Source organism: Otolemur garnettii, unplaced genomic scaffold (assembly GCF_000181295.1).
Source record: "Otolemur garnettii isolate 467f Iridium unplaced genomic scaffold, OtoGar3 scaffold00039, whole genome shotgun sequence".
NCBI classification, from domain to species: Eukaryota; Metazoa; Chordata; class Mammalia; order Primates; family Galagidae; genus Otolemur; species Otolemur garnettii.
This window is the reverse complement of record NW_003852434.1, coordinates 10,616,242-10,632,625: the sequence shown is the minus strand read 5'-3', so window position 1 is coordinate 10,632,625 and position 16,384 is coordinate 10,616,242. Positions and strand designations below refer to the sequence as shown.

The following is a 16,384-nucleotide window of genomic DNA, read 5'->3' as shown; positions in this document are numbered from 1 at the left end:
AGATTCAGATTCAGCAGGGCTGGAGGGAAGTCTGGGTTGCTACATTTAAAACATGCTCCTAGGTGAGGCTTGTGCTCTTGGTCTGTGGACCATAGTTTGGGGAAACACAGCTTCTGATCATAGGAGGACAAGCATGTCCCTTTAACACCAGTGTGTTTTGTTCTCTCCTAAGCAATTACAAAAAAATTCCAACTTTTGTTTTTTTATTGCATCCATTATATATATTATAGAAACTTTAGAAAATACAAACAAAGGGGAAAAAGAGAAAAGAAAAACACTACTAGGTTTCCTAGATTTAGCAAATAAACATTTAGGATTTAGGAAATTAAAAATGAATAATTTTTTTATTATAAGCATGTCCCCCATGTTGCACAAGATATACTAAAATGTATTTATTGTTTACCTGAAATTCATGTTTAATTTGGTGTTTTGTGTTCACGGTAACACTACCTATAATCCTTCCACTTTGAGATAATTACCTTTAATCTTGTGGCAAAGATTCTTTTAGTCATTTACATACACTGCATACACACCTGTATGTATCACTTTATAGTTTAGAAATTCCTTACAACCAAGAACTTCATTAAAAATTTTTAAAAGTGAAGAAAATTAAAAATTTAAAAAATAGTAAGAGGAATTTTGTTAAAAATCCTGTGATCTTGCATCTATTTACTTCCCCTTTGTGGATGAAGAAAGTGATGCTTAGAATCGACTAAAGACTGAGCAGTGAGGGCTCCTGGGCTTTCATACATAGCTGCTCGGAAATTATTTTCTTTTATCAAGCCCAAGTCCCTCGTGCTCTCCCACACGAGAGCTTTACAGTTTAACCTCAGGCCAGGACATCCAATTAATGATGCAGCTCAATCACTGTTAAACAGTTTGGCAGTGGTGACCAGACTTGGGTTCAAACGTGGGCAGGATGATTAGATTAGACAGGTAATTGCCCCAGTTCCGTGGCAAATTAATAATGGATTCTTTCAGTTCCCACACAGCTCAGCAGAGGATTCAAGATGATATGATTTTGAAGAAATTACGCATTTTATTTTAAAAACGAACCGTGCAGGACAATAATGTGTTTTACTTCCCCACCGTCCAGGTTGTCACCTCAGAGGAAACCCTGTGCTGCGGGGAGGCGGCTGAGGTCAGGTCTACACCAGGGGAAATGCGACCACTGTGTTTTTCCAAACCTTTCTCAGTCTTAAATATGGTTTTTAAATTTTGAGCTGTGTCTTACTGCAAAGACAAAGTCGCCCAACGTTGCTACCTGTCTTGTATCAATTTTTAACACAAAAATAATTTATCTGTTATTTTGGTCAATCTATTAACTTGGCTTAGGTGAACGGGGAGGTATACTGCGTGTATTCTGAGGTGTTTAGTTGTTAAGGTGCATCAAAGGCCCCAAGGCAAAAAAGTTTTAATTAAAGAAATAAATGAGCAAGAATCTGCCTGCACAGCCTGAGTTTGTTACCGTTTATGAAGTTGAAATTCCCTTACATTAATTGAATCCAACATACGGAGTCTATATTGAGCAGTGTTCTTTGATGCAGTCCACAGAGCGCTGACATACTCTGTACACACTTGTTCTGGTGACTTCCATCTTCTTCACTTTCTCCTCCTCACTTTTATAGTGCGGGTATCCCAGGCCTCGGGGGTAGAAAGATGAAAAGACTAGAGACCATGCCTTAAGGGGAAGCGTGATCAAGGAGGGGAGCCTGGCATCTGAGCAGAGTAATTACCAGGGCGGTGATAAGTCTGTAATGGCAGCAGGAGCAGGGTGGCGGCAGAGAGCAGAGGAGACTGCCTGGGAGAGATGGTGGTGAGGAACGGAGCTTTACATGATCAGACTTTCAAAGGATTAGAAGGTAGGGAAGGGCCTTCTAGGCCAGAATCCACCAGGGCGCAGGTTGTGGTGCATTTGGAGAAGTATGATGTGTTTGTCCCACAGTATGAAGTTCAAAGAGAATTGTGAGGAATGACACCTGGGACATGGAACGTGCATGGGTCATATCATAGGGGCTTTAAGTGATGTGCTAAGAAATGTAGAGTTCACACCATGGGTACTGGCAAACTCGGCCAATGACTTGGGCCATTCGCACCTTTTAAAGATCTGTCCAGTGACTGAATGGCAGATAAATGAGAAGTAAGATGGTGGGGCAGGTCAGGAAGCTGCTGCACGCATTCACATCCTGCCTGGACTGAGGGACTGTGGGGATGGAGAAGCTGGAATAGCTTCGATGAAAGTTTAGCAAGTAAGTCAACAAAGCCTGCATGTGCTGTGACAAGGGAAGAGTAGAAGTTTAGAATGACACCCGGGTTTCCAGCCTGGGCAACTTGGTGAGTCGTGAGGCAGGGAACTCAAAACCAACAACAGGTGGGGAGGTGGTTGTGGGCTTGGGGGTGGATAATGAGTGTAGTTGGGGACAGATGACCACAATTTACCTGAAGTGGACGTGGGCTGAGCTTGGAAACAGATAAGGCAGTGGTTCTCAACCTTCCTAATGCCATGGCCCTTTAATATGACCCACTGGTTGAGAACCTCTGAGATAAGGAATAGCACTGTGGAAATGAGGGGTGTGGAATACCTACTATAATAAACACCAGGTGGGGAGAGCTCCTAGGCAGTAGATTGACATGATTAGAGCTCATGATAAAGACCAGAGCAGGACACGTCGGGTGGAGACTCACCAGCACGGAGGTCATCATGAAAGCTGTGAGTCTGCCCAAGAGTCAGAAGAGGAAGGCAAAAGGGCAGAATTGGGGGAAGCTCCAATATTTATGACATGTTCAGAGACAGAGGCTGAAAGAATGACCAAAGAGGCCTGGTACAGTGGCTCAGACCAGTAGCATTCTGGGAGGCCAAGGTGGGAAGATCTCATGAGCTCAGGAGTTCAAGACCAGTCTGAATGACAGAGAGACCCCATCTCTACTAAAAATATAAAAAATTAAACAGGAATGGTGGTGCATGCCTATAGTCCCAGCTATTTGGGAGGCTGAGGCAAGAGGATCGCTTGAGCCCAGGAGTTTGAGGTTGCTGTAGGCTTGGCATCCAACACTCTACCCAGGGTGACAGAATGAGACTCTGTCTCAAAAAAAGAAAGAAATGGTCAAAGAGAGAAGAACTAGATGAGCAGGGAGCTACTGTTCCCTATGTCCACCCACCTGCCCCTTTAGTCAGCAGAACTAAATTCATTTATTGAGAATTTAAGATGTGCCAGAGACACGGACTAGGTAGGAACCACAAGGATGAAAAAAATGTGATTTTTTTTTTTTTTTTTTTTTTACTCTTAAAGAGTTTCTAGTCTAATCAGGGTTGGATATGGGGGATGTTAAGAAAGAAAGAAGGAAGGAGAATAGAGAAAAGGAAAGTGAGGGAAAGAGGGAGACTGGTTTTCATGAACTTCACTCCTTTCGATTTTCATCCCATATGTACCAGAGGATTTTCATATCTGGGTCTTATCTTTAGAGAAACCCACTTCAAAATTTGTTTTTGTCATGACAGTCTAGGAAATTTTATAAGGTATGAAAGTAGCGATGGTACCACTTTTTTCATATCATTAAAAAGAAAAGAGAAATAGTAGTATCAGTTGTTTGAAATTTAAATAGAAAACAAAACAAAAATTGATATGTTTTAATGGTTTGGGGTATGGTTTTTGCTGGAGTCAGGTTGACAGGACTGTCAGCCATCTAAGGACACTTGCGGTGCTTAAGCAGCTCATTACGGTTTTTCAGAAATATATGTTCTTAGCCATCAACCAGAAAACCAGTCTCTAGAAATGTAGTATTACGTGCAGAATTATTCACAGAACTTTCAGGTGTCTCCCGTATATGCTCTGTAATGGGGTTAGTCTTCCTTGAAGGATCTTAGACTTCCGACAGAACTCCTGCTATGAAATCACCTTCCCCAGAATGATTAAGCCTCATAAAGCTCACTGAATGGTGTAGACATTTCCAAACCAGCACAGAATGGAAGTTTCATGAGATTTTTTTTTTTAAACATGCAAATGCTATTGCCTGTCCTTACAGAAGCGGAGCTTTATAGGGAAGACACTTGGAGAGGATCTCAGCCAGCATACCCTTGTCCCTCCATGGCCACAGCAACTAACTCATTCCTTATCTGTTTAGTTTTTAAACACCCGCAGCAAAGGGAATTCTGAAGTCCGCCCTGGCCGTGTTCAGTGGGGCTTATTTCCAAAATCAAGTAGGCAGTGAAGGGACTGCGTTTCTTTCTCCTGCATTTCTGGGCCCACCAACCTTGCGGTTTGTTTGCCCCCTTTGCTTTCCTGTTGAACGTAATTCAATAATAGCCTCTATTCACATTGAGTCCAGCCATCACATTGACTTTGTGACTAAATGAAATAAAGTATGTTTATGCTCACAATGCGCTGATTGATCTTTCTCCAGTTTCCAATTCCACACTTTGATGATGCACTTTGACTTCCTAGTTATTAGGGAGTATATTAGTCCATTTGCATTGCTATAATGGAATACCTGAGACTGGGTAATTTGTAAAGAGAAGAGCTTTATTTGGCTGACAGTTTTGCAAACTGTACAAGGAGCATGGCACCAGCATCTTCTCCTTGTGAGGGCTTCCAGGAGCTTCTAATCAAAGCAGAAGGGGACAGGGGAGCAGGTCTGCCATATGGCCAGAAAAGCAGCAAGGGGGTGTGGGTGCCAAGGCTCTAAGCAGCCAGCTTTCCCATGAACCAGACTCACTCATGATGGCGGGGATGGCACCAACCCAAACACCTCCCGCTTGGCCTCACCTCCAGCGGTGGAGATCAAATTTCAACATGAATGAGATCTGGAGGGGGCAAACATCCAAATCATATCAGGGAGGTATCACAAGAAGAGCTGGGGATGTAAGCCATCTCGTAGAGTATAATATAAGTGTAATGGTATCATTGTCTTAGGCACATCGTGGTATATAGAAAACACTGCGTTGCTTCAAGATGCTTCATCTACATTATGTTGGAAAGCTGGTCGTTGACAATGTAATTTATCTTTTCTTAACAAATATCACCACCTAATTTTCCATTTGATGGTGTTTCATTTGTGTTAAAGACTTCTTAAATAAGGGACTAATGAATATCATTCTTTTATAATATTTTCTCAAACGTCAGTTTATCCCTATTCCACTTTTTTTAATGAAGATTCTGAAAATACTTGGGGAAAAATTCCTAACTGTGACTTGTACTAATAAAGCTGTTTATAAGGGAATCTAAAAAAAAATTAATTTTAAAAAAGTAAATTAATTAAAAGTATGGGCTCTAGGTTCTGTTTCTCATGTAGCAAAAAATATTCTTGAATAGATATAAAGCTACAGTATATGAGACGATGATCAAACTATCAACAGGTAAGACAGGGGCATTGCTTAGTGAGAAGAGGCACTGGCTTCAGCTCGGGAGCAGGGTCCTGTGGCCCCTGAGTACAGGTGTTAAACCTTATAGGTGCAGGGTTATAGGGGGCAGGCAGAGTGCTGGGGTGGGGCCGAGGCTGCAGCAGAGAACTGGCAGGCTTAGGGCAACAGCCATGTGCCAACCTGACCAGAAGTAGCTTAAGACTGTGACAACCAGTATTGACAGGCCTGGACGTACTAGCTGATTGTTGGTCACATATATATGTGGGTCATTACGAAACTTTTGAGATACACAAAAATTAAGATTCATGAAATCAACTCAGCGCCTGTGGCTCAAGTGGCTAAGGCACCAGCCATGTACACCAAGGTGGCAGGTTCGAATCCAGCCCGGCCCGTCAAACCACAATGACAGCTGCAACCAAAAAATAGCCGGGCATTCTCGCCGGCACCTGTGGTCCCAGCTACTTGGGAGGCGGAGGCAGGAGACTCGCTTGAGCCCAGGAGTTGGAGGTTGCTGTGAGCTGAGATGCCATGGCACTCTACCCAGGGAGACAGCTTGAGGCTTCTGTCTTAAAAAAAAAATAAAGATTCATGAAATCTGTGTGGATGGAAACACATGAAGCCCTCCCAGTAACACCAGTAAGTTGAGCAAGTTGGAACTTGCATGGGTGAATCAGGAAGGACACTGTTGACCAAGTTTCTTGGAACTGAAATAGTGGACCATTGACACAGCCTGTGTCCAAACTTTTGTAGTGGCCTATATATTAAAGATTGTAGGTTACATTTTATTAGGGGCTGGTAGAAATGGAGGTTTCAATGGTGTGAAGTCGTATCTGGTCCCTCCAAGCCTGCAGGCCCGTAAGTCTTCTGGGGGTGTAGGAGGGACAGGAGGCTCAGAGGCAGTCTGGAGGATCTTGTCTGTTGGACAGCAGGTGGCCTAAACTGCATGGGGTCGTCTGCATGGGTAAGACAGGTGGTCTACACTGCATGGGGTCGTCTGCATGGGTAAGGACCAGGTCTTTGTCCCATTCAGCATTGTGTCCCCAGCACCTGGACCTCCTTGAAGTTCAGTAAAAAGTGAATGAATGAACCAATGATTGGAGGTACATGGCTGGTTGTTTTAAATTGTAGGTTTTTGATTCAGGTAAGAGGCCAACAGATCAGGAGACTATTGACACTGAAAATAGAGTTTATTATTCACAGTTCCTAGGAGGCAGGGGGCACGTTGTGACCTGCAGGGTCATAGGGAAGCCTCAGGTCCAGTCAGGAGGCAGAGGGGGTGAGGGGGGAATGTGGGTAGAGTCTTACTGTATTATTTCTGTGGGAAGGAGTGGGTGAGGCAGAACAAGCAGCTTTAGGACTGGCTGATAATCCCAGGGGTCCATGGGCCATACAGGCTGTCTCTAGTGTCTGGAACCTGTCCCTGGAGCATAGTGGCCAGGACAGTAAGAATACGTTGAGGGAGGTGTGGCAGGGGTGTGGATGGCATGCTCCCAAGAAACCCAGCTACCAGCTACCAGCTCGAGGAATCAACCGCCCAGGGCTGGTCTCCAGGATCAGCATTGTCTCAGATGCCAAAGAATCAGAAATACAGAAAATTAAAAGGCGTATGACTAAGACGATGGCCACTCTTGGGAAATGATGCAAATATCCCATTTACCCTTAGGGGGTCATTGTCTTCCCTTGGTTTACTCTCTTTGCACCTATGAGTACTTCAAACAGCACTTATTATTGATGATTATAGCTACGATTTATTAAGCCTTTCCTCTGTATCCAACGCTACCTTAAGAACTTTACATGGTCAGCCCATGTGTCCAAACACCCTATGCAGCGGTTCTCAACCTGTGGGTCATGACCCACAGGAAGTGTATTAATGGGCCGCGGCATAGGAAGGATGAGAACCACTGCCCTACGGGGTGTGTACTGTTTGCTTCTTTGTTCTGTAGGTGAGGACGCGGGAGCCTTGAGAGACTGCATAACTCCGTGCAGGTCACAGAGCGTGGTGGTGCCCGTTCCTTGGGCTGCACTCTGTTCCCATTCACTGTGCTCCGCTTGCTTCTGTGTCTGTTGTTGCCTCTAATTGGAGCAGCCCAAAGTGTTGGACAGGCCTTCTTTTCTTGGTGTGTCAGTCACAGAGTAGACACCACATAACCTCTGCGGAACCAATAAGTCAGGCTTCCCCCACCTTTCTCTTTAACTTGAGCAGCCTGATGAGCAGCCAGAATCTAGGGACAGTGATAGTGGGAGCATTGTCGCCAGGGAGGGGGACTATTTTAGGGCTTCCTGTGCTTCATTCCACATGCTCTGAAAATGGGAACTTGGGTAGAAAGAGCTGTGTGACTCTGCTGGTGGTTATTTCCATTTTGTGGCATTTGTGTTTTACTTAATCTGTGTTCCATGAAGGCTTGCTTTGCTGGAGATCGCCTTTAGAAAGAAGCGTGTGAGCTATGTGCCCTGCACTTGGGAAAGCCACAGGAACGTACAGAATATATCCCGACCCAGGAGTGTTGACGGGACAAAGCTGCTGCTGCCTATGTCATGTGGGGCTGACTGATTGTCCTGATTGTCCCCTCTGCTTTTTCTTTCTCCCAGCTTGCCACCCATCCTGTTTGAGGTGTGCAGGGAAGAGTACCCATAACTGCACAGCCTGTGGGCCAACCCACGTACTGCTGGATGGGCAGTGCCTCTCCCAGTGCCCGGATGGCTACTATAACCAGGAGGGCATCTGTACAGGTGAGTAGGTGACATGCTGGAGTGTACTCCTCACACCCAAGTCCTCCCTTCACTGTGCAACCAGACACTGTAATTAGAGACCTTGTCATACTCCGGACAGGACTCAGCTGTAAGGTCTTATCTTGAACCTGCAGGTGTCAAGGTCTAGAGCGATGGGAACAAGTAAAATTTTATTCTTCAATAAGGAAGCAGTGATGACGTGGAAAAATTAGAACTATCTTTACTCCAGAGACTGTAATGTTTGAGTGTACTCTGAGCTTGGTTTTCTCTTGCCTGCAAGACTGTCACCTGAATAGGTAATGCCCCTCATGGACTAAACACTGACCTTTGTGTCCTATAAGAACCAGAACACAGCTCAGCGTAACCCTCTGTAGCTATGGCTCTTTTTAAACTTAAAAAATTTGTGTTTCTTATTATTAAAGAAATTATATCATACAATAGCTCATTGTATATAAGGTTTGAAAGTTCAACATAGAAAAGAAAGTGAGCTTTGAGGAGGAATCACTGATAATTCCACATTTCAAATGCAACACTCTCAACTTGGTCCTTTTTCATCTCTTTTATACATATTGTTGGATAGTTGAGAACAAATCAGAGCTTTACTTTTTTATATTCATTTTTTCCCCCAAACCTTAAGCCATAAATAATTCCTTATGTCATGAACAATCGTATGTACAGATGTATATGTGTGTGTAGTGCATAACTTTTATGGCTGTATACTGTTCCATTCCTTTTCACATAAGAAGTGGAGGAAGGATTTAGGATTTGTGGACTGAGCCATTATAGGACACTAGGGAGATCTTTTACTTACTCTTTCTCAATGAGATATTGCCCAATACACCAACCAAATGTGTGGATTAAAATTTGGTTATTTTTCACAGCTCTGGGCATTGATGGGCTCAGCTGGACAGTTTTTTCTGAGGATCCTGTGGGGGAGGGTTCTTCACTGACATGCCTGATACCTAAGTTGGTCGAAAATCTCTTCTCGCGGTTAATTGGACTTCCTCACAGTATGGCAGCCTCAGCTGTCAGCCTTCTTATACACATGTTCATCATCTTCTCCTAGAGCCAGCATTCCAAGAGGCTCTGTAGAAGCTGCACGTTTCTTAGGACCTAACTCAGAAGTTTCATTGTTACTTCTGCCATATCCTGCTGGTCAAAGCAGGACAGCCCAGATTTGAGGGGAGTGAAGGAATAGACTCCACCTCTCAGAGGGGAAGTGGCTTTTGCCCACATGAGGGATGGATGTGATGGTCTTATGGTGGAGAAAAGTTGCCCCAGGTGCTAATGCATTTGGGCAGATCATGCATTTGACGCAGGTAACTCTGTGCCCTTCTCAGCCCCCCTTGCCCTGGCCAGCAGGAAAGAGCCACAGTAGAGAGGCATTTACTTCCTTCTTTGACAAGTCAGTCCAGTACATTTTTAAGAGCACCTTTATGTTTCAGTGACAGAGATTCTGGAAATTACTAGTTGAGATTAGTATAGGGTTTTATTGGAATTGACAAAATACTAAAGTTTAAGCACCCTATTGTAGCGTGGTGGTTTTTCTTCTGTATCTACAGGAAAAAAAACAAAAAGAATACATTCAACCATGATTCCTATTTTATTTCTTATTAGGGCCCCTTGGTAGGAAAAAGCTTATCATGATGATGTTGTACTGTGTGTATTTCTGGAGTCAGAAAACACATAGTGAATTTATAAAATATTTTAAAAATAAATTAGCATTTGTTAGATTTGTCTAGCCTTAAATTCCAAAGAGGAAATTTAGAGTGAGCACAAACTTAGGCGATTGAAGATCTGTGTTATTTTTATTCTGGATTTTTTTTCCCTTCTGCCAAGTGCCTATTTCATCTGCAGAGGCCCCCGGGGAATTGCTTTACTTTAAAACACTCTATCAAGCTCAGTGCGGGAGTGTTCCTGGTTTCTCTGCCGTTAGGGTTGTCCTTGAAAGCCAGTGCTTTCTTCCTCACCCAGCTGGTTGTGGTGCGTGTGAAACTGTTCTGGGGAGGAAAGTCTACGCAGCCTACATCTTCTCTGTCTGGTGAAGGCAGCAGGTGATGGTGCCGTGAGCAGTGGGGCAGGCAGGTCACTGGAATGTTCTAGTAGGGAGGAAGAACTGGGTGGTGGGAATCATCCTAGGAATGCTAGTATCTTTTGCATAGGCATTTTCAAAGTTGAGAGCCTCAGGAATACAGAAGGCCTGATATTGCTATCAGCAATTTTTTTTCTTGCTTGGCTTTTTTTTTCCTTTTTGGTATAACTCCTTATCGTCTCTTGGCTTCTTGCCAGCAGTGAGAGGCAGTTGACTTTTTACTCAAAATCTGCACCTCCACCAGCCATGTGCCAGGAGAAAATTCATCAGTTCCAGTAAGCTGTACCCAGCTCCTGTCCTTCCCGTCCTGTCCTCTTGGAGTCAGACCTCCTTTGTCCTTGGCGGGGAAATCCTTGACTCTCCTTGCATGCGTGCCTGCTGCCGCCTTGGCAGCCCAGATGCAGCCGCAGCTGTTGCCTCTTTGATCCTTTGCCACTCTCATCTTGATTGTCTACACCTCACCATGACTCACTTGGGGTTTTTTTGGTGTATTTATCTCCTGTTCATTTGGTGGTTTTTCTAGGGAAGACATAGCTTGATGTGATTTTGTCTAAGGAATTGAACCTGAAACAGAGCTTATGACAACCTCCAGAAAGAGGGCCTTTTTGTTCTTTGTATTTTGATGTAGTATTGCTGATAAAACAGGCATCCAACTTGTAGCCTAAATGGAGAGCCTGGCTGGCAACTGACTGTATCGAGAAGTTTCAGTGTCACTTACTCCGTGTGGTTCTCCCCTTCTCTGCCAGGAATTTCTGAGAAGCAACTCTTCTCTCTGTCCTGCTCTCTCTTTAAATTACGGTATTGCAGGGTGGGGGAGTCTGGCCAGTCACGCTCTGCTTTATGACTCCTCGTTGGCCCAGATGAGATGGCCATGCTGGTCCCTCTGGAACGTGTGACTGATTACCCAAATGTGTACAGTCTCCATTCCATGTTATGTTCGTGGACAGTATTCCGATCACTCCAGAAACATATTCTCTCAGTCAGGTCTAAGAGGCTTCCAGGCTTGCTCAGGAATCTTCAAAGTTGCCCGGAGTCTGAGGTCTGCCCCTGCTGTGATGTGTGGAGTGCGCTCAGTACTTCAGGCGTTTCCTTGCTGAACTGCCGATTCCAATCCTGTTTTCTTTTCCCCACCTAGAATGTCACCCAACCTGCAAACAGTGTCATGGGCCGTTGGAATCTGACTGTGTCACCTGTCACCCTCATGGCTCTCTTACTGCTGGGAACTGCAGGGCCAGCTGCAGGGAAGAGCAGTTCTTCACCCTCGAGGGACACTGTGCTGGTGAGTGGAACTCCTGGACAGTCCTCAGAAATCGCTGGGCAGCTACTGGGTTCTTCCCACCAGGCTTAGGGGCTCCTGTGTGTGTTCCTCGTCCTCACACTTTGAGCTCTTTGCCACCTGTCTGGGAACCTACCTCACGGCTCCCCTTAGGCACTTAGTAAATACTTGTGGATTTCAATGGGACTTCTTATGATATTCTTTCAAGTCATAAAAAAACTTTAAGTCTCTTATTAACGAAGAATAAAGTGATGGTAACAGCACCTTTGTATACATTTGGCGGCATCCTCTTGAGAGCAAATGTGTTTTCAAAACAGTCACTCCAAAGCCTTTTCCCCTCTTGTCTGTGTCATCTCCTGCCTCTGCTCTGGAGAACCTTAGCCATTAGCCCCTGGCACAAAAGTTTAGGAAGATGAACCTAAAAGTAGATCACTTGCCTCTAGAGCTGGATTTTTTTTCCCTTCTCATTTTAAAGCTCAGATATTTTTTAAAAATTAGGAAATCCGTTTGAATAATGTTGGAGCCATCTGTCATTTGTGTTCATCTGTCCATTCAGACAACAAGTGTGGATTTTTTAGTACCTACTGATGATCAGATGCTCAGAATACAGAAAAAGGTGAATGAGACAGTGACCCTACCACTAAAGCTTATAGTCTATTCCAAGGGTCCTCAAACTTTTTAAACAGGGGGCCAGTTCACTGTCCCTCAGACTGTTGGAGGGCTGGACTGCGGGCCCAGGATGGGTGGGCTGCTAAGCCGGACAGGCAGCAGTGGCAAAAACACCCAGCGGGCCGGATAAATGTCCTACGCAGGCCGCATGTGGCCTGTGGGCCACAGTTTGAGGACGCCTGGTCTAGAGAGAGGAACTGACAGGCTGATAGGTTATTGTATACTTCTTGGCCCATTTTGTCAATTGTAGGAGAAATTCTAGATTTGCCTTCAGCAGCTGTTGTCCCAGCTCTGAGGGGCTTGACTGGGGACATTCTGGGGATGTCTGAGGCATCCCCAGAATCTACATGGAGGCTCAAGGTCTATACCCTAAGAAGACTGAACTATCAAGTACAGGCTGCAGCCCACACACTAGGGTTCAGACCAGAAGCCCCATGATGGAGACTGTGTATGTATTTTAGGGACAAGGAAAAATAGAAACTCAGATTCCAGGCTTAGGAATAATCAGAATCCCTACCAGCTTGGGATGTGAGTCTGTTGCCAGCGATGCCAGTTGTAGTCAGGACCGTGCTGGGAAGTGAGCACCATGGGAGACAGCCGTGCTGCCCTCACAGGGGGTCTGGGCAGCAACGGCTATTTGTCTGTTATTGCAGTTTGTAAGTTTGAGTTCAGCTGTTGATTCTTACTTTAGGATGTGGAGAAGCAGCTACCATGAGAGCTAAGTGGTTTCTGACATGGTTAAAGTACCTTAATGGGTATTTACTGGGAACCCACTGAGCACAAGCTCCTGAGTTGCTGTTTGCAGGGACACAGAGATCTTTCAGGCCTCTTAAGCAGGTGAAGCAAAGACTCCTATGCAGTTAACTGATAGTGCAGAGCAATGTATGTCCAGTAATACTGACAGGTAGCAGGGCTGAAGGGGCCCCATCGAGGGAGAGGCAGTAGGATGTGAAAGGCATCGTGGGGAGGTGGAACCTGAAATACTTGCACAAGAATAGCTAGGCTTGGGTTGGACAGGGCAGTCAGGTGCTTCCTGAGTGTGGTTTCCTCAGGGGGACAGGAGAGTAAAGCATATGGGCCACTCACGGCCAGCAAGTCGTCTAACCTGGATGAAGAACGTGGATGGTAGTGAAGCAAATTCAATAGGATGATCAGGAAATCTAAGTTGGAACCAGAGGACAAAGAACCCAGAGTTTCAGACCAAAAAGTTGGGATTGGCTCACATGGACAACAGGGCTCTGAGAATTTTAGAAAGAACCAGAAGTTGAATAAGATTTGTTACAGGCAAGAAATCTGCAGGCTGGGAGATCGACTAGTCCCTCAAGCAAGGTGAGGTTAGAGTCGGGAAGAAGAGCTGGAAGTTAGGGCCTGAGCGAATCTTTCCTGACGGCTTTTCTGTTTATAATCTGTTCTGCTGTGGACCCTGAAAGCTTTATGCTTGGGCATATTTTATAAATAAATATTTGCATAAGGAGATTGGAAAAAATTAATTTTTAATGAGCTCTGTTCTCCCCAGTGTCCAGAGTGCTCTCTGGTAGTAAATTAGCCGATTAGGAGTTGCATTAATTTTTTAAGGCTAATAGACGACCACTAGAATAGAGAACCATAGGACTGGGCTAAATGATTCTGGAGGTCCCCAGCCCTGGAAGGGCAGGTCTGGCTATAACAAGCTGAAAAGGAGAGCCATGGCATTACGGGATTTAAGGTAATGAGTTAAATGAGGTCACCATTACTTGGGGCTCAGAAATCCTTGGTTGGGTGAAGGCTGGTATAGTAGTTTCTGTTACAGAAAAGTTGAATCAGTAATTTTCTGTCATTGAACCTTCACACCATGTATTGAGCTGAGTTTACTCTTCACTAAGTGTGGCCTTTTCTAAAGGTGTCTGTTTCCCTCTGCAGGGTTGCGATGCATTCGATCATTCACTGATTCCCCAGACACTTATTAAACACGTGCTCCCAGGCTCTGTGCTGGGCCCTGGGGGTGCAAAGATGCATCTGAGGTGGTTCCTGTGTGAAAGAAACCTACAGCGTAGTGAGGGAAGAGCATGGCTTCGTGGGGCTGCGGTCACAAAGTACCACCGCCTGGGCCGCTTTTGTCTGCAGATTTCAGGACATGTGTTGTTGTCAAGACTTGGGGCATCTCTTGAGGTGTTCTAGGCAGGCAGTATCATGGACACATTTCTATGACAAGAAAAATCTGCAGAAGATGGCTTGGAAGGCAAGACCAGGGCAGAAAGATTTTAGGAGGTAGTGGTCGGAATCCAGATGAGAGATAAAGACTCTTAAGGAGAACGTTGTTGAGGGGATGAAGAGAGGGGTCACAGCTTCGCAAGGTATTATGACGTGTTGGGGTGATTCTCCTAAGCCTGCTGTTTTGTCAAAGACTGGCAACAGAAGCTGGTGAGCTCTCACCCTGGGGGCTGAGGGAGAGGGACCTTTGCAGGTGGTTTCCAGATTCCTGGTCACGGACATTTGAGGGATGTGAGTACCATTGTCAAGGGCAGGGATAGGTCTCAGAAGTGGTAGGGAAAACCATGTGTTTGAATTTGGAGAAGTTTAGTTTAGGGTGACAGTTGGACATCCAGGGGTAGCTGTCCAGGAAATTATAGGCATAGCAAACAGGTTCCTTACTCCAGCGACCAGGAGGTGGTCTCCTAGCTCAGTGTTATCCTGAAACTGAGGTCCTGGAATTTTGTTTTTAACTGAAGTGTTGCCTCTATCAGGATGTAGTTAACCTTGTGGGATGTTTAGATGACTTTTATGTCAACTCAGGAAGGTATTGGGGAAGCAGTGTGATAACAGACAAAGCAGAGGACAATCTGCCCACCCCAGGCAGTACCCTCAGTGGGGCGCCCTTGAGAAGGCTGCCTCAGGGGAAGCCCGGGGAAGGCCCCTCTCTGTCCCCTTTGCCCCCTTTACTGCCTGAGTTTCTCTCAGGGCGGTGGGGTTTACTCACAGGCTTTAGTCTCTGTCTGCACTATACCTCAGATCATCATCGGAGACTTCTTAATTGCACTTAGCTGCTTAAGAAAGAAAATTACATCTAATCTACCCCGCAGACAAGAGTGAACACATCCTGGGCATGGGTCCAGTAACCTCAGCGTGTTCTCACATTTGGAGATGTCATATGTTGGGGGGTCCCTCAAGTCTGTCAAGGCAAGTACATAGTCTGTGAGAGTCAGGCCAGGGCTGAAAGTTTCGCAGAGATAAGTGAACTGGGGTGAGCGGCAGGCGTGCCCGCCACTGTGGGAGACGTGGGAGTGCTGTGGAAAGCCGGGGGTTTTCTTCCTAGAGTTTAAAAAAATGTTTTGCCCACTTCTGAACGACATTAACAGAAACATTCAAATCGTGGGATGTTTTCTCCATTTGTCTTTCTCAACTAAAAGCTTCTTCTTGTTCATAGAAGAGGGTGAGAATTAAAAGAAAAAAACAGATAAAAACCCGAGGGGGAAATGTCCAAATGTAAATGCATTTTTTAAAAAATGCCTTGGGTCGTGTGTAGCGGCAGGTGGGACGGCTGTGTTCTTCAGTTCTTATCTGGGGAGGACAGAGTACTGACCGGGTGAGACTGCGGACAGGAAGGGAAGAAAATTAGAAGAGGTGGTTCTTTGAGCATGAGGGAACTCAGGGGGGTTAAAAATTTGTTGCTGTTCATATAGGGATTTTTTTTTTAATACTGATTCAGTTTTCCCAGAAATTTGTGAGAGAACTTAGATGAAGAATGCTAGTGTCAGAAAACAAATATCACTCTAAGCAATTTCATTTTCATTCCATGTAGCTCAAACACTAAGCAAAGGTTAATAGGGATTATGTTCAAAAAAAGACTCCTGGCCAGACAAACCTGGGAGCGTCTCAGTTACATAAAGTTCAGCAACTTTCTGTATTGCAGAAGTTTTCAGAACCTTAAAAATGCATACGGGCATTGTGAATCTTTAAGATGAAGAAGGCTGGACATGGCTTCCAAGCGCCTGCCTGAAGACCCCTCTCCTTCCTCACGAACTAACTGGCGTGTGCAGAGCAATCTGTGGGAAGCAGGAACTAACCGATGTTACTATTTTGATCTGTTTGTTGGCACTCCCTAAGGGACGATGACATTATGAACCTGTTCACAGATTGTGTCCTGCCCTGCTCCTTCCCTCCATCCCTCCTTCCCTCCTTTTTCTTTTTCCTTTCCTTCTGCCTGACCCCCTGCCTCTCTCCCTACCCCCTGTCTCCCTCCCCGCACCCCTGCCTCCCTTCCTCCCTCCCTCTCTCCCTC

At 45.2% G+C, this 16,384-nt stretch overlaps 1 protein-coding gene across 1 annotated transcript in view; it reads left to right on the top strand.

The window, feature by feature from the left end:
* FRAS1 (Fraser extracellular matrix complex subunit 1) overlaps positions 1 to 16,384 on the top strand; it is a 430,037-nt gene that overhangs the window by 227,398 nt on the left and 186,255 nt on the right. Inside the window, exons 18-19 of the mRNA XM_012805310.2 lie at positions 7,949 to 8,089; positions 11,317 to 11,460. Coding sequence (XP_012660764.1) covers positions 7,949 to 8,089; positions 11,317 to 11,460 — 285 coding nt within the window. The remainder of the gene's footprint in view (positions 1 to 7,948; positions 8,090 to 11,316; positions 11,461 to 16,384) is intronic.